We start from the raw sequence: 23,161 nt of genomic DNA, 5'->3' as shown, positions 1-23,161 counted from the left end.
ATAACACTCTGTTACATAACATACTCCATAACACCATAGCCACTTCTCTTTGTTGAACTATTCCTCAGACAGCCCTAGTTTGCACACAGAACCTTGGGTCCTAAATAAGAACTTGTTCAACTCAGATAATAAACAGAAAACACCTCATAATTTAAAGCATGTCTGATAAAATACAAGTCAACCACCATGTCTCCTTGACCACAGAATTCCAAAATATGTGCTCTTCTATTTTGTACAGTACTTTTTACCAAATGATAGCATTCATAAATTTATGCTACTGTTTGATACTTGATTTGTAAAAACTTGCATGGATAATTGCTGAAAAGGTTCACCAGCAACAGTGAATCTGGAAGCAGCAGTAGCTAGATCAATTTCTATTGAGTGTTATGAGTTATTGAGTTTCTATTGAGGTGTTATGAATAAACTTTTTAAGGCTTAGTTCTGTTTCAAGAAATCTGTTCCTTTAAAAGAGAAGCTTAACTGAACGGTTGAACATGCTGGCCAACAGTACTGCTCCAGGTTGGTCTGTGGTGCATTCTCACCACGGACCAGCAAAAGACCTTGATGAACAACGCACTTCATCAAAAACCCAGATGGGAACGGCTTACTTCCTCTTCAGTGCCATTCTAATGTATGTTAGCCATTCTAAAAGTGAAGTGCAGAGGAACTTTTTGCTAATAAGGACCTCCTAAATCATACCGTGAACTAAAGGAATACACAATGCAGACAGAAACAGCAGAGGTTAAGTTAGGTTATGAAAGCAGACTGAATTCATTTGTTAAAATTACTTTGCTTAACATAGCTGAAAAGTCAGAAGGGCTTTAGATACCGCTTCCCACCCCATTGCTTTAAAAGTTTTTATAGATTCCTAAGTCTGCTTCTTTTCACTATGTGCAGTTACAAGTGGGTTATAATTTAACACATATTTCTGAATGCATTGTTATGTGAGAGAGAGAGAGAGAGAGAGAGAAGGAAGACTGTTACCGTAGGTGATAGAAGAGTGAATAGATTACAACAGAAGAAAATCTAGAAAGAAAAATTACTTTTTATGACACAAGGGAGTCACATTTCAATCTTGGGTGATAATGGTGTGTACTTTGCCTGCCTATAAAATCATCTTCTGTATTAATGTGTTATAGCAAGTTATATGAACAAAATTATCAGAACCCCTACAGGGATAACATTTTTTTTGGAGCCCCACAGTGAGTAAAAAGGAGGAAAAATGTAGAAGCATAAAGCAGCGCTTATGTTGATGTTGAAGATAAACAGGAATGATTAATGCTTGAACAAAATTCAAGATACAGTGTCATCAAATTAAAAGTGCAGGAAAATCAGAGCAAGTCTTTGAACCTGAACAATCCCTGAGATAGGGTCCTAATCCATTTCAGTGGTCCCATCAGTAAGAACTTCAAGGACTGATTCATACTTTACCACAGTAATGTAGGAGTTGCTTTCCTGTGGCAGCATCTTGCACTACTGTGGCAACATGTGGAGGAAGGAACCAATTGGAGGAGACTAATTATTTGTTTCCTTCCCATGTGAACGTGCTCCCTGGCTGAGTATCACTGGAGTGGGTAGGAATCAAGTTATTGGTTCTTCCCCCCCCCAATGATACCACAGCAGGGACAGAGGAGCTTCATGTGTTTCCTCCACAAGATGGTTTCCTCCATGGTTTCTTCATCAATATTTTGTGGAGGAAACATGGTGCACCATGAAGCTGCTCTGTCACTGCTGTGATACCATGAACTGACTCAAAGTTCATGTAAATAGAAATAAGCTCCCCAACTCCAGAGCCTACATGTGCTCATTCATTTTCATGAGGAGGCCAGAAAACATGCTTGTGAATTTGCTGTGGGATGAATGGGTCAGCTCTGGTGGGCAGATATTCTTCATGGAGGGTGGAGCTCTTGTGCCCATAAGAAATTGCTAGATCAAACCTGTGGTTATCTTTTATGGATACCAAATAAAACTCAAGTTTAGTCAGCTTCTTCAAACTACTTACTGCTAGCAAAAACATCCACACAATTGTTTTTTAAACACTTGAACACTTCTAGCCTTGAAAGCAGCAGTGTTTGTAGAGGTAGAGTGCAAATGATCAATCACCATTCCCATTGCTGTCTTCTATGGCCTACTTTGGCCAGTAATAATGACTGGTAGCCATCATTCCCGAATTTTCAAAAGGATAATAACTGGTTGCATCACTTGAACAGATAAAAATAATTTGATTAACTGTTATTAGTAGGAAAAAAGTACACTGTCACTGTTTTGCATTGAACGGCTTTGATTTCATAGTGAAATGAGAACATTATTCAAAAACACCAATCACAGTGCTTAACAAGATTTAATGTACATTTATTCTTAACATGTGGAACATATAAAGATTTTATACTGAATAAATGATATTCATTAAGCCAGAGGAAAAGGAGGAATTTACATCAAGTTTTTTTGTCTTTTTTTTTTAACTACATTATTCTGAAATACAAATGCGGATTCTTCTCACTGAAAAATCTTTTAAGTTGGTTCTTCCTTTTTCCCCCATATATGTGTTTTTTTTGTATGTAGACTGGTAACCATTTTCTTAAATCAATCCATATGTAACCGTTTCCACATCTTGATTTATAAAGCAAGTTCTGAGCAACTGCTCTTCCGAAATAGAGCATGACTTTATACATACAGAAACTTGTACATTACCCTCGTGGTGGTTAGTTTTGTTTTGTTTTGTTTTTGTTTTGGAGACATGGCCCAAACAAAAAATAATAATAAAATTAATTCTACCATCACTTTGTAGTTACCACATCATGAAAAAAAGAATTAAATCCTTGTACTTTAAAAAGAAAAGAAAAGATGAGGGTATGTTTAATGTACAACTTCTATATACACCACGGCCCTCAGGCAATAAAAAATATTTTTAAAAATGATTAAAAGGAATTGTGAAGAACTGTCATTGCGGAAGGTCAAACAACAGATACTGATGTGACAGTTCTGATGAGGAAGCAATTCATGTTGATCGTCTTCAGGTTTGCACTTTCCTAAAGAATTTGTTTTGCTCCTAGCCTAATGTAACCATTCTCCTGTGGAGAAACCAAGATATCATATGCAGACTACGGACCGACTCCCTTCCTTGATCCGCTACACCTACATCACTAACATTCTTCTATTGCACAGAGCGCTTTGGGCAATGGCATAAAGGATAGCTGGGTTTTCTTTCATTCTTGAAAAATAAAATATACAGAAACTTAGTATATTTTCCACTTTTGCGCTTCAGAGTGACAAGCCTATTTGTCTCCTAAAGAATCATGTTTTGCATTATTTAACCACCCAATATTTCTAGTTTGCTTCCCCCCTCCAAAAAAACATGTGATACAAACATGGAAAAAAAAAACATTGAAAAAGGATATCTATGGAAAAAACTGTGACCTTTGAATGTACTAGACAGAAACTTTGGTTAAAAAAATAAAATAAAAAGATGTCCTTATACACATAGACAGCAAATATTAATTCCATAACTGTTCAAATTATTTTTTTTAAAATTCCCAATTGGTAAATAGTGAATGGGGCAGAGGAGCAAAGATTCTTTTTCTTTCCTTCGTCCTACACTGGATAAACAAATACAGAAAACAGCCAGTTATATGTGACCCTCTAATCTCCACTCACACATGCTTGGCTTCTCACTTATGTCATAACTGCCCAATCTGAAAAAGTACATCACAGATGACAGATGCAACCAGAGAGTTCAGGACAGCAGATATTGAGATATCCAACAAACGGCCCTCGTGTAAAAGGAACTCTGACCGGTTCTCTTCCACCCGGGCCATGGCCAGCAAAGCCTTGGCTGCCCTGCACATCATGTCTACACTAGGCGGCTCAAGAGGCGGAGGTTGCATGTGCATGAGGTTATGCTGGCTCTGCTGGTACTGGGCCATAGTGACCCCATCCTCAAGGAAGCTTATCAAGTTTCCGATGCTTCCTTTCTGCACGGCTATTGCCCTTGCTGCTAATGTGTCCCCCTGGGCAAGGTTCGATAAGAGTGCCATGGACATTTCTCGGCAGACTGGATTTTTGCGGTCCCCAACGTACCTAACTAAAGTAGCATAGAGTTTCTCCTGACGACTGAATGGGGGAGTGGCCAAGATAAGGTCCACATTATTGTCTTGGATACTGAGTTTACACAGGGTTTCCAGTACGAGTCTCTGAGGTGACAGGACTGAGTTGGGCCCCACAGTTGGAAAAGGATCCTGTGCCTCTGCAGACGGGCACACCATCCAGTGCAGTAAGCCATCCAAAATTGGCAAACAGATGCTTTCTGTGTAAGCAGATAAGTCTAGCTGCCCAGAAATGTTGGCTAATGTGACCAATGTATTATCCCTCAAGACCTCAAGGCAATCCCACCACCATTCATCTTTGCTGCAGGCCACCCCTTTGTCCACCTCTTCCTCTTTTTCATATGTCTGTGGTGCACGCTTTCTTTCTGGATGCTCATGATGGAGAAGGATTAACTTTCCCAGGATCAGCACCAAGCCTGGATGTTTTGACATCTCAGCATCATTGCCAGGCACAAAAGACAAGCTGCGGACGATATTTGACACACAGATGCAACGCTTGGCCAATGAATCCTGCCAGTGAGTTATGGTGCATAGTGGAGTTTCATCCCGGCTGCGTGGCTCATCTTCTAGCAGCTTGATATTCCGATGACTTTTGGCTTGATGAATCCCAAATGGAAATTTACTGCTATCTGTCTGAGAACCAGAGTCTGTCTCTTCAGACAGTGCTCCAGGACGAGCTGACAAGACATCGTCGATGGTGGCTGATATGCTTTTGTCTTGCTGTTCCTCAGATTCTCCTTTCCCCTCGGTATTCTTTCTACTTGAAGAGTTTGATGGTGGAGGTGGCCTCCTTCGAGGAGGGATCTCCATTTTACTCTCAAAGTGGGTCTGGATGTGTTCAGTTGTATCACCCCCACCAAGCTGCCAGTGGAGAAGCCCACTGTTGAATTCCTGAACACGCCCCAGTCTGTCAGAGCGGTCAACAACAAAGAGGTTATTTTTCTTCACAATTCTGATGGGCAGCTTATCAAATTTACTGGCTTGTTTGGGCCTCTCGCTTGGATCAGCAATGGCACCAGGGGGAGCAAGAACAGTGCTTTTTTCTTCTCCTTCAGGGTTCTCATTTTCATCATCATCCTCTTCTTCCTCATCCTCAAATTCCTCAAAATATTCATTACATTCATCATCATTTTCTTCCGCTTTTCTGGCATCCTGTGTTAAAGATTGGCCATCTTCTTTCCTAGCTGAATTATGATCCAGTAGTTTGGGGCTTGGATGTCCCACTTCATATTCCATAAGGATCCCAAAAATATCAATCAGACATTTTCTAAAATATTCCACCAAAAGCTCAAGGAAACCAGATAACTGGAAATAAAGGGGAAAAGAACAGTATCAAATGTTAAAAGGAACATTTCAGACCACATCGAAACGTGTTGCATGTTTCTAGACTACAAACTTGTTTCCAGACTACATGGAAACAGTTGGTAGATATATTTCAAATAAGATGTTCAATTTTTCTTGGATAGTCTTCTAGGCTTCAAAATATGCTAAGTTAGGAAAGAGAGACTATCTACCCTACACATAAAGGAATTTTCTTGATGGTACATTCTCTTAGGTACTGGCATTCAGTGCTTTGGGGATCCTGATTTATTGGTAAAAATAAACGTACAATATAAAAGTACGAGTGTTGACTATGAAACATTTCACTTTTTCTTAAAACACTACTCATTATGGTAGTGAAGAAAATCTGAAACCATGGTTATATTGATACAACACACAGTATATTTCAATGTAGAACTGCCACTGAAATACAGGGGTACAAGACAAATACATTTGAAGTCAGGATGAGGCCGCAGAAGCCATAACAAGGGAAAGTCTTTCCCATGACATATAATTTGTATTGCTGAAATCCTTAAAAAGGCAAACGCTACCTCAAATTTATTTATTTAGATCCTATTTCTTTCCAGTTGTACCCCAATGTTTGACCCACCTCAGTCAGTTTATTATTAATATGGTCAAAGACCAGCATAAACAGAACAAAGTAACGTTGCCATGTATTGAACAAAATTTTTTTTAATTTTTTTTTAAACAATTGAATACACATCATACCCAAAACAGGAAAACAGAGAAAAGATAACTATTAAAAATTTTTCTTGTATCTAACAATACCCTTAGGGGTTCTGCAAGTGGCTGCCAAGAAACTTGCACTCCACATTATGGACTGTGAATTAGTTCCCACAAGGCGTTTCTTGGCCATCTCTGCTTCGGGCAGGCCTGAAAATTTCCTAATCAGAGGACTAATAAATTTAGCACATTTCCCCTGATAAAATGAGCAGTGAAACAGAACATGTTTGGTTGTTTCCACCTCACATGTGTCACAGAGACACACCCTTTCAGGGATAGGGATCCTTCTTTAGAAGCTGAGGAAAGAGCTCTCCATCTGGCTAAGAAGGAGGCTTCCCTAAGCCCTGGAAGTTCAAGTACTGAGAGATAGGTGACTGGTGCAACAATATATCTGGTGGCCACTGTGGCTAAAAAATTTGGGGTTCTGCTGATATCCTCTTGCCTTTTGATGTCCAGCAACCTCTGCCTTATGTTTGCGCTTGCCTGATTCAGATCCATTGCCAGTACAGCCTCTGGTGAGAACCCCAAGTGTCTTAGCTTCATGTGAACTGCCTTGAGCCAGGTCATTTGGAAGTTACATAAAATTAAAGATTTTAAACCCTGGGCACTGAAATTTAAGTTGAGCCAGAGACTAATAGAAGCTAGAGAAACCCTGGTCTCAACCTTTAGCAGGCTGGAATCCAAGCACAAACTTGCGTTGGAAACACAGCTAGACCCTTGGAATAACCATCTTAAAAACCTGGATTGAAATGCTTCAGAGAGGCAAACCAAGAGGAGGGAGGGCCTAGAATTGCCCCATATAAAAGCTGCAACAAGGTTTTCTCTTGGTATAATTTAATTGCCGCTGGTATATAATGACCACCTTTAATATATAGAAACTTAACTATTGCTCATGCAGATTTCTGACCTGCCTCAGCTGCATACTCATGGTGCCCGGTTCTGGCTCCAGTTGAGTGCAGCATTATTTATGCCTAATAAAGGTTTGATGGATTGATTGATTGAGTGCAGCATTACCCCCAGATATTTGTAAGTAGCCACCTGATCTATCCTATGGCTTTTGATACTCCAAGTCCTGCTCATAGATCTCTTGCTGCAGGACAGAACTTCAGTTTTCTGATAGCTGAGTTGCACCCAATGTCTGTGGACAGGCTATCGTATATACAGTACTCATTACAATTTACAACATGGCAACCTCGTGAGGTAGGTTAGGTTAAGAGATAGTGACAGAACAAGAATTTGAACTTGAATCTTCCACCAGAATTGGAAATAAAGCTACAGAAGTTTTTAGTCCTTAAATATTGATAATATCCATCCTACCAACATATACCTATACAGGTGTTTATGATACTATACTTCAGAAGTCTGAAAGTAAAAATTAAAGCCAACTTATTCTAATTTTTATCAAGGCTTTTCCATTTGGTTGCTTGGAAAGGATTATTACTTCACTAGAGGTGAACAGGCAAGTGGCAGTTACAAGGCTGGCCTTCCTCATCATAACAGATTCTATGCTCTGTATTCTTTGTTGTGAGTCAGATATGGAGCAATGCACAACACTGCTTGTGAATAGGGAAGTAAGGCAAGATGACTGTTAACCATACAAACTATTACAACTGTGTGGCAGGTGGAAAAGTATTTAGACTTATTTCTTATTTCTTGTGTACACTTCTGGGTCACAGATGGCACTTGTCAGTAGTGACATCTTGTCAATTTTGTATAGATAAATTTTTACAATCTTTTTTTAACAGGCTACCACCTAAGCCTATCCTTCCCCTGGCTGATGCAGCAAATGTGTGTGTGTGTGGGGGGGGGCAGTGCATATGGGTCTACCTGAACCCATGTGAACTCATGCTACAGGATTTGGTCTGGGAAGGGGGCTTGGATTCAGTGATTGTTACTGCTGCTGAACCCACTCCTTCCCAGATCCAATCCAGCCTCCCGCCCTGTTCCACCCTCCCCTGCCCCCTTGCTATCCTACCTGTGTTGGTCTTCCGTATCACCTGAATCTGTGTATTGCTAGAGAGCTTTTTGTGCTAGTTCTGCCAGTGCACAAGCCCAATAGTATCAGGCTGCTAGTAAGGGAAGAACTGAGGCCTTCTAATATGGTGACTACACATCTGATCTTTCAGATCCTGTGTAAGCAATGATTTAAATTGCTTGCTTGTATCATCCTCCTTTCTTACTTCACTGACCCACTGTAGTCTTCAAGATAAGGAAGAGCTGTCAAGACATCTGTGGTGTCCAAGGCAGCTTTCATGCCAGCCATGATCTCTTAAAATGTTTTATTAGTGCTTGACATATTCAACATCCTTTCGTGTTAAAATTTACTCCAACCAAGGCATTCTTGAGTTCTTCCTGGTTACTGAAAGCTATCTGTATCATACATGCTGAATTTGGAATTATACAAGAATTTTAACAGGTATTTATGTAATTTTAAGGGTAAATCACTTGAGTACCTCTTGACCAGGACATTTTGTATTAGTAAGTTTTGGGAAAGGATGGTTTACCTACCTGAGAGAGATTGAAAGTAGTAACAGTACTGTCATCATACAGAAGAATATTGATAGTGTCTAATGCCCAAGTACTTTCAGCGAGAAGGCCTGATTTAAGAGACATCATCACTCGCCAGGCCTCAGGAGTCACTAGAAAATAAACAAAGAAAGAATTTAACATGGATGCTGTCCAGATAAGATGGCATGTGGACTTTGAATCAGTATTAACAATGAATGCTTGCATTTCAGTTTAGGGTATGAATTATGGTTTCCTTGTTGTGCTCAGTGTTTTTAAGCCCATTCATGATAATTTCCTCAAATGAGGATTAATCGTGTTGTAATAGGTAAAATGATATATATTTAGCATAAAAGAGCCATGCTGCTGTTTTAACTGCTTGAAGACAGCAATACAAAAAAAAGCAAATTGCAGAAACCTTCATATGCTGATCTACAAATGGCATCTCGAGGTTACCAGGTGATGGGGCCAAGAAGTGCTTTGTTGATAAGGCTACTGGACGCCCTTTCTCTTCAGGAATGTGCACATATGATTATATCACACCTATTTCGCATAGTCCCAGTTGAACCACTTTTTGCACAGTCTGAGGAACTATTAGAGTAGCTGGAAAACATCTGTTTGAATTCTGCAGTCTGGATTTTGGATTGCTATATGGACATTACTCTTTTGTCAAGCCACTGGCTTGCTTCTGTATTCTCACAGTGCTTGCTCAGCCTGTACGTCTGCAATATGTAAAGCAAAATTGATACACCAAAAAATACCTGGTACATTTTTCTCTGTCCCAAATAGTAGGAAATTCAAGGTAGCCTTTATAGGCTTTTGGAGGAAAGGGCATAGTGGCCATAAAGAGTATAGAAGCTGAAATATCAGCTGTGGCATATTTTCTGTTTTCTAGGTACATATCCACAGTATTATAGAAGATATTACTGCAATTAGAATAATCGATGGGGCAAAACTTGCTCCCATAACATGACTTTTCCTGATAAAAAACCATTTTGGACACCATGTTAATTTAGCAGAGCTAATTTTTCAAAGCAAGGTAATATGAAATTTAAAAAATTATAATGAAAAGGAAGATTCTCTTGCATATTACATCAATAACATGGCCCTTACCAATATCTTTTGAGGTAATCTTTCGTCTTGGTTTCAAGACTGGTTGGGATGCTTCTACAGAGCCTGGAGGAAAAGTTATTTCCCGCCTAATTGGTGGTGGCTGGGTTGGAGGACCTGCAACTTGTGGAACAGTGGGCATGACTTTCGGCATCTTCATGGAGGGCAGGAAAGGGGATTTGCTTGGAGACATACGGTTTTCGTGGGATCTTGGGAAAGATGCAGGACTAGGTGCACGAGAGATGTGATTTGGCATTGATGGTGGTGTCTGGTAGGATGACTGAGGAGGTCGAGTGATAGGCTGCATGGAGGCAGAAGGTGACATGTAAGAAGCCTGACGCTGGTTGACATGAGAAGGCCACTGACTTTCGTGGTTTATCCTCTGGTCAGGTACCATCATATCTTCAGTGCGGTTCATCCCTGGGTAAGGTGGGGCTTGGGCAGGGCCTCCTGGACCTTGCCTATTTTGATAAGGGTAAGGTATATCATTTCTTGTGGGCCACATGTTCTGTTGAGAGCCTTCACTCGAGGCTGATGACTGCATAGGACCACCAATCATTTGAGGAGGTATTCCATGTTGCTGCATTTGTCCTGGACCCTGCATTCTCTCCCTGTTATAAGGATATGGATATTGCCCCTGCATGGGCCTCCTGTCTGGTCCAGAGTAAGCACTACTGTACTGATTAAACATATCCTGCTGTTGGTTGCCATACTGCATATTGAACATTTCTCCTTCATGGCGTTTTGCTGGAGGCCCATACATGCCATCCATATGGCGTTTGTAGTTCTGAAAAGGAACACCAAGATTGGTTAGGTTTAAAAAAAACAAGGAAATTATTTTTCATTTTCTAGTGCAGAAAATAATTTCAGACCATGTACCATTCAGATTTTGATGCAATTATTGCCTTGTACTTTCATTATCATTTTGATAAGGCACATAGTTATGCTTTAATTATTCTAATAAATATACAACTATTAGAAGAAACTTTGTCTTCCAGCTGTAGCAACCTAGAACTATATAGAATGATGAGTTTAAAGGCTAAAAATGCTTGTTGTTATAACAGATATAGCCCTTTCATTTTAGGAGACTGTTCTGATGTACTTAAAACTTTACTTTTAAAGGAAATTAGTCTTAGGCTAATATTTCTCATGTTAGTTCTCCACCCAGAGGTGAATTGTTTTAGAGTTGTTGTTTTTTGTGTGTGTGCAGGGCATTCTGAAGTTTGAAAAAAAACCAACCTTTTTTAATTGGCTAACAGTCCAATCCTATGCTTCCTGGTACCCACTGGAGCAGCGGCATCAAAGCTGCTACCACTGTATCCAGCAGGTACTGGATAGTCACCGGGAGTCTCCTTGGGGGAAGGGGACTTTTGTCCCCTTTTTGTCCCCTTCCACCGAGGAAAGCCCCGGCCCCAGCAATGGGTCTTCTCACGTCTGCACTGGCTATTTTGCTGGCACAGACTCAAGAGCCTCTATGTCAGGCCTTCCGGCCTCTCACAGAGTTCAGGATCTGGTTCCACCCCGCTCCTGCACCGGTTTCCCCTGTCCCACCCTCCCTTTGCCCCTCAAAGACTGCACCACTGCCCGGTGGTTTCATTTACCCCCAATGGCAGGACGTTCTCATTCTGCAGTGTTGGGCCCGCCTCCTGACTAGTGCTCCTGACCTACTCTCCAGGTGCTTTACGGCACATTTATGGCACCCAGCACCAGCCCTAGATAAGTATAGGATTGAGCCCTAAGGCATTTAGATATTTGCTTAACACAGAGAAAGCTGAAAAATTATCTATATGAATAATAATAATAATAATAACAGGTATTTATATACCGCCTTTCTTGGTCTTTATTCAAGACTTTATTCAAGGCGGTTTACATAGGCAGGCTTTATTATTAAATAGGGATTTTTACAGTTTCAAAGAAGGTTCTTTCTTTCAAGAACGACTACATTCAAGGTGTTTCATTCCGATCTGGCTTCACATTCTGGCCTCCATCCTCCCACGCTCAGAGCAGATGGAATTGCTCGGCTTCAGCTTGTCAGCTGCTCCAAGGTCGCACGGTGCCGGTGGCCTCGAACTGGCGACCTTGTGGATGTTATCTTCAGGCAGACGGAGGCTCTACCCTCTAGACCAGACCTCCTGCCCTTTCTATATGAACTTTGTAGCTTGTTATACTGTTCAGGAAGTGCAAGTTCTTCTGACATCTTAAAAAAACACACTTTTAAGCATATTAAAACATCCATATGAATGAATACTGTGAATCTCTTGATTGACTTCTGTAAAGGGAATAGGTATTTACCTGCTGCTGTGGAAACATTCCAGGTTGGTGTCCTCCATAGGGTGGTTGTCCTGAAGGAGGTGCTTGCCCTGGATATTGCTGCCCGTATGGTTCATGCCTGCAATGATGAATATGAGCAACTAGTTAGAACTGATGATCTCCCAAGTCAATTGAATCCGACAGCTGTTTATAAGAAACCTTAAAGCTCTCCACAGAATCTTCCCTCACTGCATATGATACCTGTACCAAAATGTGTTTTCAGACAGAAGTGATGTGAATTTTGCAAGATTATTGACACTAATGCAGTTCTATTTGTTTCAGTTAATGAACGATGTCCACTTTAGAATCCATTTCAACCATCTCTATGGGTCCATGAAGACTCTGAATGAAAGAACTTTCTTGATGCAGGGGAAACAGGCCCAGGTTTTGGGACAAAATATACCTGTCCCTGTAGGTAGGACATAACATGTGGCACCTGGAAGCACATGAGATTCACACAAGCTTTCCTTTAATCTTTTATGGAAGTTGAAAGGATGATGGCAACTGAGTGAAACTCCTGTTTGTATGCTTGCACTTCCAGATGACTTGTGCCTTTGTATTTATGCTGGGGGGACACACATGTAAACCCAAGACGCAGGCCTGCACTCTATCATGTGTGGTGCAAGATCACTTTATTTGACAATATCTGAGCTATTCCAAGCTGTGAAGCCAAATTTGTTTGCCATCCCATAGCAGATAAGAACAAATCCAGCAGAGTGGCTGAAATTGTTTCTGTGCTTGATTCACACAAAAATTGCCATACAGAGAAGCAAAGAGAGAATATTTGTAGAGGATATTTCATCCAGAAATGCAACATTTTAAAAAAGTAGAATTTTAAGTGACATTTGTTATTGAAATGGACCATACAATGCAACAATGAGAGTAGTTGTGCCACAAATAACATTAAAAATAAACACACACAGAGTAACTCACTGACCCTAAGGTTGCTGGCAGATTTCAACTGGAGAGAACGCTGCCATCCGTTATGACAACATCAGATCTAAACTATTCAGTTTCAGATAGTTTGTGAGATCATGCTTTAATTTAGAAAAAAATAAATAACACATTTAGGATTGACTGCAAATCATAGTAATAGCACCGTTTGCTGATCCAGGTTATCCTGCTGTTGGAGGTAGTCTAAGGATACAAGTCATAGTTAATAAGTAGTAATATTTATAAGTAATATTATAATTTATAAGTAATTTACTTATACTTATAATAATATAATAATAATATATATTATAATATTATTATATTATATAATTATATATAATTATATTATTATTGTATTATATTATAATAATATATAATTATATAGTAATAAATAAGTATAATTATACTTATAATTTATAAGTAATATTAGTACTCAAGACATAACAGGATGAACTTGCTTTCCTTGATTTATTTAGGATGCTTGACTGGTAAAGCTGGGGTATGCTGCTAATATGAAGTATTTCTTTATGTTGAATGTGTAAGATATTGCTATGGGAGAGGGAGGAGTATGTGACTGTGTGACAGAAGAACACATGCTCTGAATACATCAGGCCACTGGTTCATACTCTGTATTTCTAGTTAACTTGGTCTCAGACATAAAAGACCTTGTCTGAAAGCCACTGCCAGGCAAGGCTGACAGTAGTGGGCCATCTCTCTCCCTTCCTTCAAATCCTTCTTCAAAATGCACTGACCCTATGTGGCCTATGGTTTATCCCTTCAACCTTCATTCTCCATTTTTATTGCAGCTACTTGTATTCTTCTTTGTTGCTCTCTCCCTCTGTTATTTTTCCATCATCTGTAAGCTCACTGAGAGCCAGTGCTGCCCAGTTTGCCTATGTAACTGTTTACAGTACCATGTGTACTGTAATGATGCTGGTGGTAAGTATGTAATAATACTTAAGTATGTAAGAAAACCCCAAATGAGAAAGTTTGATATTAGGCTGTCTGAATTCAAAGCTCAGTATCAGAAAGAAGAGAGTGTGGGTTGATTTTTAGGTTGTCTCCCATCCCTTCCGTACCTTGCCATTTCAATGGCTGTTTTGCTACCTGGGACTTTAGAGAGCTTTTGTTTTAATGCTGGCTGGCTCTTCATTTCATTTTGTCAATGCTTGAATTTTTTTTTGTATTGTCAAAATGTTTTAATTGTACCCTGCTTGGGACTCTGACAGGATTGAAAAGTAAGCTAGAAATAATTTAAAGGAAAAAAAAATTTGGCCAGAAGCATATAAAGTGATTCTATATACTTCCACAAAGTATACCTATGTTGTATACTTCTGAATATCACAGTAAGTACAGGAGTTTCTAGAATGGGGGGAGGGAACCGTTTGAGGGCTGAGAAAAAAGGTGAACAACTTTTTTTGTTGGTGAAAAAAGGTGAACAACAAAGGTGAACAAAAAGGTCTCCAGCTTACTTCGGGAGCAGACACTTTGATGAGAAGAGTCTGTGCCTAAATAGGGTGACTTTTGGAACTGAGGAGATGCATATACGTAGAATATTAGTGGCTATAGAGTTTCAGAAAGGTTAAGCTATACTTTTCAGAAATTATTAGATTCATTTATCTATATAATTTCACAACCAAAAGAAGATGGGGAAAAACTCAAGTGTGTGGAGTTTAAAAGTAACCTTAATACCCAAATTGTATTGAGCTTGCAAAGAATACTCTGCACTGATACCAGGTAGAATAGTGACTTTGTATTTTTGTGTAGTTCTTTGGAAGTATTTTATAAAAGGTCTTTTGTAATTCAATGTCTTTTACAAGCTCAAAATGAATTCATTGTTATAGTCCAAAAATGAAATAAGCTGCATACCAAGCTCTTGCAAATTTTTGAAATGCTACACCAAACACTTCAAAAGCACTGCTGCGCAACCTCCACTGAACTCAAAGGAGCTTAGGCCTGGGATCTGCACAAGTTCCAGTAAAATGAATAGAGTTAAATAGTATCTTCTGTCCAGTAGCCCTTAAGGTTTCCTTAAGGTTTCATATTATCCGGTTAACATAGATATTTCAAACAGATTAAATCAGGCTTTCCCAAAGTGTGGGCCACCACCCACTGGTAGGTCACAAGCCCATGCAAAGTGTTAAAGAATCTCTAACAAAAGAATTTCTAACAGAATTTCAGTAGGGCTTTTTTTTGTGTGTGGGGAGGGAAAGGTATTAACAATAGCTAAAGAAGCTTGAACAGACTGATGGCCCAATCCTATCCCCCTCTACTGGCATAACTAGCACTTCACTGGCAGAAGCTGCTCTACAGCAGTTGCAAAGCATTTTCTGCTGGTGTGCCCTGCAGTCTTGTAGGTGGGAAGGCTGGAGTGACCTCCTGTGTGTGAGCAGATCCACAAAGACCCACTGAAGCAGGTAAGCCTGTACAGGGGTTTGGAGGGAGACGGAAAAGGATAGAGCAGGGCAGGGGAGTGGGTGGATCAAGCCCAGGAAGGGGGCTGATTTGGCAGCAGTACTGGCCAAATCCTAACCCCCCTCCCTGGGCCTGATCTTCATGGATCAACACAGACCTGCACCAGTGATATATCCCATAGCAACTACTGAGGCTTATCTCTGCAAAAACCCCAGCAGAAAATCCACATAGAGATTTAGGTAGGATTGGGCTGTTTGTTGTAGAACCATCTAGTACAGGGGTGTCAAAGATAAGGCCTGCAGGTGTCAAAGATAAGGTCTCTCCCGAGCTTTGGTCATGGCCAGAGGGGATCTGGGAGCAGGAGCCGCTGTGTGTGGCTTCCCTGGCCCTGACTAGTGGCAGGTAGGTGGGGCCTGGGGGGGCGACTGGGAGGCTTGGCTGGCTGAAGGGCAGGGGATGCTTGGTGGTAGAATGGGGTCTGGTGTGGGGTGAGGTAGCAGAGTGTGGGGGAAGCCTCATCTTTTTTAAAAAACAGGAAGTGATGTCACAAGTGACATCACTTCCTGTGTTCAGGTCACTTCCAGGTGCCACACCTGGAGTTCGGCCCTCAGCAGGTGCCATGAAAAAATGTGGCCCCCAGGATGAAATGAGTTTTGAAGACCAGAAGTGATTGTGAGGAGCTCCAGAAGGATCTCTCCAGACTGGCAGAATGGGCAGCAAAATGGCAGATGCGCTTCAATGTCAGTAAGTGTAAGGTCATGCACATTGGGGCAAAAAATCAAAACTTTAGATATAGGCTGATGGGTTCTGAGCTGTCTGTGACAGATCAGGAGAGAGATCTTGGGGTGGTGGTGGACAGGTGGATGAAAGTGTCGACCCAATGTGCGGCGGCAGTGAAGAAGGCCAATTCTATGCTTGGGATCATTAGGAAGGGTATTGAGAACAAAACGGCTAGTATTATAATGCCGTTGTACAAATCTATGGTAAGGCCACACCTGGAGTATTGTGTCCAGTTCTGGTCGCCGCATCTCAAAAAAGACATAGTGGAAATGGAAAAGGTGCAAAAGAGAGCGACTAAGATGATTACGGGGCTGGGGCACCTTCCTTATGAGGAAAGGCTACGGCGTTTGGGCCTCTTCAGCCTAGAAAAGAGACGCCTGAGGGGGGACATGATTGAGACATACAAAATTATGCAGGGGATGGACAGAGTGGATAGGATGATGCTCTTTACACTCTCACATAATATCAGAACCAGGGGACATCCACTAAAATTGAGTGTTGGGCGGGTTAAGACAGACAAAAAATATTTCTTTACTCAGCGTGTGGTCGGTCTGTGGAACTCCTTGCCACAGGATGTGGTGCTGGCGTCTAGCCTAGACGCCTTTAAAAGGGGATTGGACAAGTTTCTGGAGGAAAAATCCATTATGGGGTACAAGCCATGATGTGTATGCACAACCTCCTGATTTTAGAAATGGGTTATGTCAGAATGCCAGATGCAAGGGAGGGCACCAGGATGAGGTCTCTTGTTATCTGGTGTGCTCCCTGGGGCATTTGGTGGGCCGCTGTGAGATACAGGAAGCTGGACTAGATGGGCCTATGGCCTGATCCAGTGGGGCTATTCTTATGTTCTTATGACACCCCTGATCTAGTAAATGAATGGAGCATAACACCTATTTCTTTGTTCGAGGTCTGAAACATATTTTGATGTTCAGTTGTCCTTCGCAGTGCTCTTTTCTGCTTCCATCCAATGCTTTTCTTTCGTAAGTGCTTCTTTGTCAAGGCTTCATGACAATAATTAATAAAGCAGTTCCTTCAGCTATTGAACAGAAATGCCAACAGGGTCATATTCCTAGTTACACTACAAGAATGCAGAGATAATATTTAGCCAGGAAGCACATACTACCCAAACACAGAGCAAAACACAGCCTGAAAAATGTACAGGTATAACCTAATTATCCATGGATTTTTCACCCACAGTTTCATCTCATCTCAGATGAGAAGGGCCCTTTCAACTAAAGGAAAAAAGTCATTTAACTATAGCCTTGTTAATGTTGGAGAGGGCAGCTGTCAGACAATCATCAATCATTCTCTCTCCAGGCTTTACTCAGAGTTGACTCCTCCCTTCCCCCTGAGTATGTGAAGGAATGCTGCTAAGTGGAAGTCACCACCTCCTCCATTCTTTCCCACATTGCAGCTATGAGTGAAGGCTTTCTAAATACCTGGAGAGAGACTGATTATCTGCCTGCTGCATTACAAAGGTCAGCCAGGCTGTTTTTAAATAGTTGAGCAAAAGGACATTGTTTTTTAATGGATTTGCTTTAAATGGATGATTTTTGCCATCCACATGAACTCTGGGAACCCTGCAAATAATGAGATTCAACCTGTAAGCTTCCTTTTTATTTGAATACAGAAAGAAAAGATGTCATTTTCAGTATCAGTATGAACTTTTCATGAAGTTTTGCTTTTCACTATACACATGGCTGTTTTGAAGGAATTTTCTTGTGGAAAAATCCACTTTTTTGGGCTTCTTTGTGGCCACCGCTCTCCTCTGATGCTGCTTTGGTTCAAATTCTTTTTAAAAATATGAAACAGCTTCTTTGTTGTGTCATCCCAACCAAGTGGAAATCATGTAATGAACATGATGCTGTCACAGTGCCATGTAGCCAATTGAATCTGACAATAAACTGAGGGTTTTGACAATGAATCTGAGGGTAAACAAAACCCTCCCTTCATTCTCATTCTGAAAGAGGAACACATTCCTGTTCACTTGACAAACTGGTTGATGCACTCTGTTTTGCCATGTTAGACTGGCAATATTTTTGTCTGGCAGCACTGGAGGACAAGACTTTTGCATCATGCTAGCTGTAATCACATGTAGTTATACATGTGCTTCACTTAATGACCATCTGCCTAAAAATGGACAGCATATAACAAGGTGAACAAAGCACAGCAAAGAGGCTCTTAATGAGGCAGTTAGGTCTCCCATAGCCTGCAGCAGAGTGTCTGTTTACACAAGGAAGAGGTTCTAAATACAGAGATGAGACAATCAGTTTCCAGTAGCCTGCACAGCCAGAGTGTCTGTTTACACAACAAAGGCAATAAATTGGGCTGAATGATCCTTTAATGACCTAATGGTTAAGTGATGCACACCTGCAGTTGGAATGGATGTTCATCCAAGGTACATTCAAATATGAAAGCTACCGAAAGTAATACTGTGCTGATGGATGTCATCCATATTTGCATGTGCAGTGGATTAGCTTCAAAGGGACCCATCTGGTGCAGAGATGCATCCGAATACATATCTCTATTTCCCATTTTTCCCCCAACTAGTCAACCCTGCATTACTGGATTGGAGTCAGGGGGCTTGTTGATTTGATGACAGGGATACATTCATCCTCCTTCCAACACCCACCCCTCCCCTGTGTGACTGTGTGAACAGTCACTGCATTTTGTGGGAGCAAAAGCATTCACACGTAGCACCTTTCCATTTTTGCTCAGCAATATTTTCACCCATCACAGCAGCCTAAAAGAAGTAACCATCAAACATGGCCAGCTGGAAACCAGCTAGCCTCCCTCCATTGACTAATTCCTGCAAAAAACAGACTCTGTCTAGTGACTGGTTTCAATCACTGATTCCTGATTCCTTGGTGGTGTGGAGTAGTCAATTTGAAGAATGCAATTGGAAGGAGGGAGACCAGGTCAGGACCCTGTTCCTTAACAGCCTTTTGAAGTCCCTGGTGCCACTTACCTCCGGTCATAACCACTTCCATAGGGAAACTGCTGGCGCTGTCCTATACCCATGTTGGACATTGCTCCAGAGGGAGTCTGGTTATACATGTCCTGCATTCCACTGTTGGGCATTTGTCCAGGAGTCATGAAAGATTCACTGTTTCCAGGCACTACAAAAAGAAAAAAAAAAAAGCAGCACAAATTAAAAATGTTATTTTAAAAATGCTTTTGCAGGAAGCATGAAATGACATCATTTAACTGAAGGCTAGAGACCTAATCTTGCCAAAGAGATTATTATCAGACAAATAATATGAGAGCAAAGGTGGTGTATAAATCGGCACTGGTGCTAATTGCAATTTGTCAGAATATCAACTATGTACAATGGACTACAAAAAACAGATACCGAAACATGGATACAATTTGGTTGCCAAGTGCACATGACTAGTTACACAGCTAGTAGATGACTATACCAAGACCCAGAGTTGAAATCCAACCACATCTCCTTTTACAAATCTCAGATTTGAATAAAAAGTTTAAGCAATTGCAAGAGGAAAGCACCAGCCCTGTATCCTGTAATGCTCAAAGGATTCAACAACTGAGTGATATTTAGGTCATCAACCCTCCCTGCAGGTCCAAATAACAGCAGCGTTGTGTCAAATGATGGTCAGCCCAATTCTGAGCTGCCTGGAGCACAGGGCTGCAGCAGCACTGAAAATGGCTGCTGTGATATCCTGAGCACAACTGGACAGCCATTGGCAGCTCCTTTGTCCCCTCCTCCTGGGTAAGGAAAGTAGCCTCACAATGGGGCAGCTTTGAAGCTGCCACAGAATCAAAGAGTTCCGTGTCAGGTCACATGGCCTGAGACAGAGTTCAGGATCAAGTGGAGCTGAGCTCCACTGGTCCCACCCTCCTCCATCCCCGGCACACCTTCTCCTCACTCCAACCTACCTCTCTGCTGCCCCACAGTTCAGGCGACTGCTGAGTGACGGAGCACCAGCTTTCCACCAGTGCTAGACCAGCACAAGCTTGTGCTGGACTAGCTCTGGTGCTGGACCGGCGCGAAGCCCTGCAAACATGCCTTTTGGTACATTTGTGACAGTGCATGCCAGCAGTAAGCCAGTGCGCAGAGCTCAGGATTGGACTCTGAATCTGTAGGTGGCAGGAAATGGAAGATGGAATTATTGGCTCCTATCAGAAGTTTTACTTAATTTCAGAGGCTTATAAACAGAGGCTTTTTCCAAGAACAACTGAAACCAACAGGTAACTGGCTTTGAATCAAGTCTGTTTACATCAACGAACTTCCTCAGCACTATATGATTTGTGACCTGAAGCTGACCTATCTGGTATTTTGTGGGATTTTTTCTGAAAATTGAAAGGTTAAACCACTATATGTCTAAATTCTTTTGCTGAATTTTATAATTCAGCTGTTTTATAATCATATATGCTACTAAACTTGGGTAGATACAGCTATACATATGATAATGGCTTATGGGGTGCCATTTGAGGAAGATAAATGGGGCCATCCTTGGAAGCACCTATAGCTCTCTCTGATCAGCATACCACTTTTATACACTGTGGGCCCAATCCTATCCAACTTTCCAGCTCTGATGCAACCTCGATGCAATTCAGAAGTAAGAGAACAAATGTTCCCTAACCTTGAGGAGGCTTCTATGACTGCTCCCCTACCACAGGATGCAGCCCACACTCTGTTGGCACAGTTGCTTTAGAACTGGAAAAATGGATAGGATTAGGCCCTGAGTGACTAATGATATAGACCAGTGGTTCTCAGACTGGTGGGTCGCGACCCACCAATTCATGTAATGCTTCCCCCGGCCCTTTAAGGGGCGGCGGAAGGGGAGGGAGGCAGCGATGCCATCCCCAGGATTGCGTTGCTAAGGGGGATGAGGGGGGATGCTTTGCACTTACTTCAAGAAGGCAGTGCTGTAGCAGGTTACAGGAGGTGCAGAAAGCCCTGCGCAGGGCTCCCCAACGCTTGGAATGTTTGCTAAAAGTGGGCAAAAATCACTTCCGTTTTGCAGGAGGTGCTTTGCGCTCGCTTTTAGCGAACGTTCCAAGCCTCGGGGAGTGCTGTGCAGGGTTCCCAGCACCTTCTGCAGCCTGCTGCAGCCTTGCCTACATAACGTGAGTGCAAAGCACCCCCCCCTTTGTCCCCCTTAGTGACTTGACCCTGGGGATTGTGTTGCTGCCCTAGCCCCTCCCCCGCAAAAACTTACTGAGGGAGTAAAGCTCCCTCAAAGTTTGAGACCCTCTGATATAGACAGATGAATGGACCTAAGTACTTGGTATGCTTCCCAAGTCGCTTTGCTAAAAAAAAGGCAATTGTTTGTTGAAATCATTGCCTAGCTATTATGACATATAGAAAGTATCAACAATGTTATTTTTGAATTCACTGCTATTTCTTAAATGGATGAGTGAATATTAAACACTTGCTGATGATGCTACCCCTACCACCTGCTCCATTTGACATGGCATCTCAGTTTATCAAAGGTGGGGAAAAAGCCAAGAAGATAATCAGGAAGTGATTTTACATCTCAGGGATAAAAAAAATATTTTTAGACTATTCCTGCTACTATAACTTTTGATCATGTTAGTGTACAAACAACTATCCAAAATACACACAAAAGCATAGAAACTAGAATACTGTAACTAGGAAGGGACAATTTAGTTAAAAACTCAGCAGGTACCTTTTCTCATCCCACTGAAAGGGTCCTTGTTTGGTTCATAGGGCATCCTTCCCATCATATCTGGCATATTCATTGTCTGTTGATAGGGTGCATTTGGGGTCAGGGAGTTTCGCTTTGGGAACGTGGAATCACTTACATCTGAAAAGGGATCATGCACGCTAACTGAACTATTTCTGAAAAAATGAAAAAAATAAGAAAGCATTAATGTCACTGCAACACAATTGTATGCATTGTGATACTAGATTGCACGGTGGCCCATGTAGTTTAGGAAGCTAAACTGCTTTGAAAATAGTCAGTTTTACCTTTAAAGCAAATAGAAACAGTTTTGTTGAATATTTTTCAAATTGGAGGAGACAATTTCTATTTTTGGTAATTAAAATCTGTGATAGATAGGGTTGGGCACCTGGCTGTCATAAAAATATCTGACCAATCAAATATTGATCAAATATCGGCCTGTTTCAGATAAACCTCAGGTTCACACACTTCCCTTGTTCATGTGCAAGAGGAGGAGAGTGAAAGCTTATGCTTTTATTTTTGTGTAAACAATCACGATTTCCTGTTTCATACAAACTCAGAGAACTCAGGTTTATTTGAACTCTGTTTGGCTAAGCCAGGATCAAACTACAACTTCATATCCTGGCTGGAAAGTGGGTAAGAATGGGAGTAACTGCCATCCAAAGTCAGTGATGTCATGGACACCATCTTAGATACTATGATACTCATGTGGTCATATTCTACACCAGGGGTGCCCAAACCCCGGCCCGGGGGCCACTTGCGGCCCTCAAGGCCTCTCAATGCGGCCCTCAGGGAGCCCCCAGTCTCCAATGAGCCTCTGGCCCTCCGGAGATTTGTTGAAGCCCACACTGGCCCAACGCAACTTCTCTCAGTGTGAGGGCGACTGTTTGACCTCTCGTGTGAGCTGTGGGATGAGAGCTCCCTCCACTGCTTGCTCTTTCACAACTGTGATGCAGCAGCGGCAGCTAAGGAAAGGTCAGCCTTGCTTTTTGCAAGGCCTCTTATAGGCATTGAGCTATTGCAAGACCTTGATTCATTTATATAAGTTCATCTTCAATATATTCATTTATGTAAACTTATGTAAATTTATTCAAATTTGAAATGTAAATTAATTATTTATTTCCCCGGCCCCCGACACAGTGTCAGAGAGATGATGTGGCCCTCCTGCCAAAAACTTTGGACACTCCTGTTCTACACCAAGAACATTCTCTCAATAATCATGCATTGCACTTTGAGTCAGAAAAATGCTACACCTTTGAAACAGAGATAGGG

At 41.5% G+C, this 23,161-nt stretch overlaps 1 protein-coding gene across 8 annotated transcripts in view; it reads right to left on the bottom strand.

Annotated features, from left to right (window-relative positions):
• Positions 1-2,331: 2,331 nt before the first annotated feature.
• Positions 2,332-23,161, bottom strand: part of ARID1B (AT-rich interaction domain 1B) — a 505,408-nt gene continuing 484,578 nt past the window's right edge. For all 8 annotated transcript variants that reach the window (XM_066615941.1, XM_066615976.1, XM_066615949.1 and 5 more), the window contains 6 exons: positions 21,875-22,047; positions 19,189-19,339; positions 12,075-12,171; positions 9,786-10,569; positions 8,676-8,806; positions 2,332-5,408 (listed from right to left, as the gene is read on the bottom strand). In XM_066615941.1, coding sequence (XP_066472038.1) covers positions 3,678-5,408; positions 8,676-8,806; positions 9,786-10,569; positions 12,075-12,171; positions 19,189-19,339; positions 21,875-22,047 — 3,067 coding nt within the window. In that variant the 3' untranslated portion in view covers positions 2,332-3,677. The remainder of the gene's footprint in view (positions 5,409-8,675; positions 8,807-9,785; positions 10,570-12,074; positions 12,172-19,188; positions 19,340-21,874; positions 22,048-23,161) is intronic.

The sequence above is a fragment of the Tiliqua scincoides genome, chromosome 1 (genome assembly GCF_035046505.1).
Source record: "Tiliqua scincoides isolate rTilSci1 chromosome 1, rTilSci1.hap2, whole genome shotgun sequence".
In the NCBI taxonomy this organism is placed as follows: domain Eukaryota; kingdom Metazoa; phylum Chordata; class Lepidosauria; order Squamata; family Scincidae; genus Tiliqua; species Tiliqua scincoides.
Note: the sequence above shows the minus strand (reverse complement) of the source record. Positions and strands in the feature narration are given on the sequence as shown.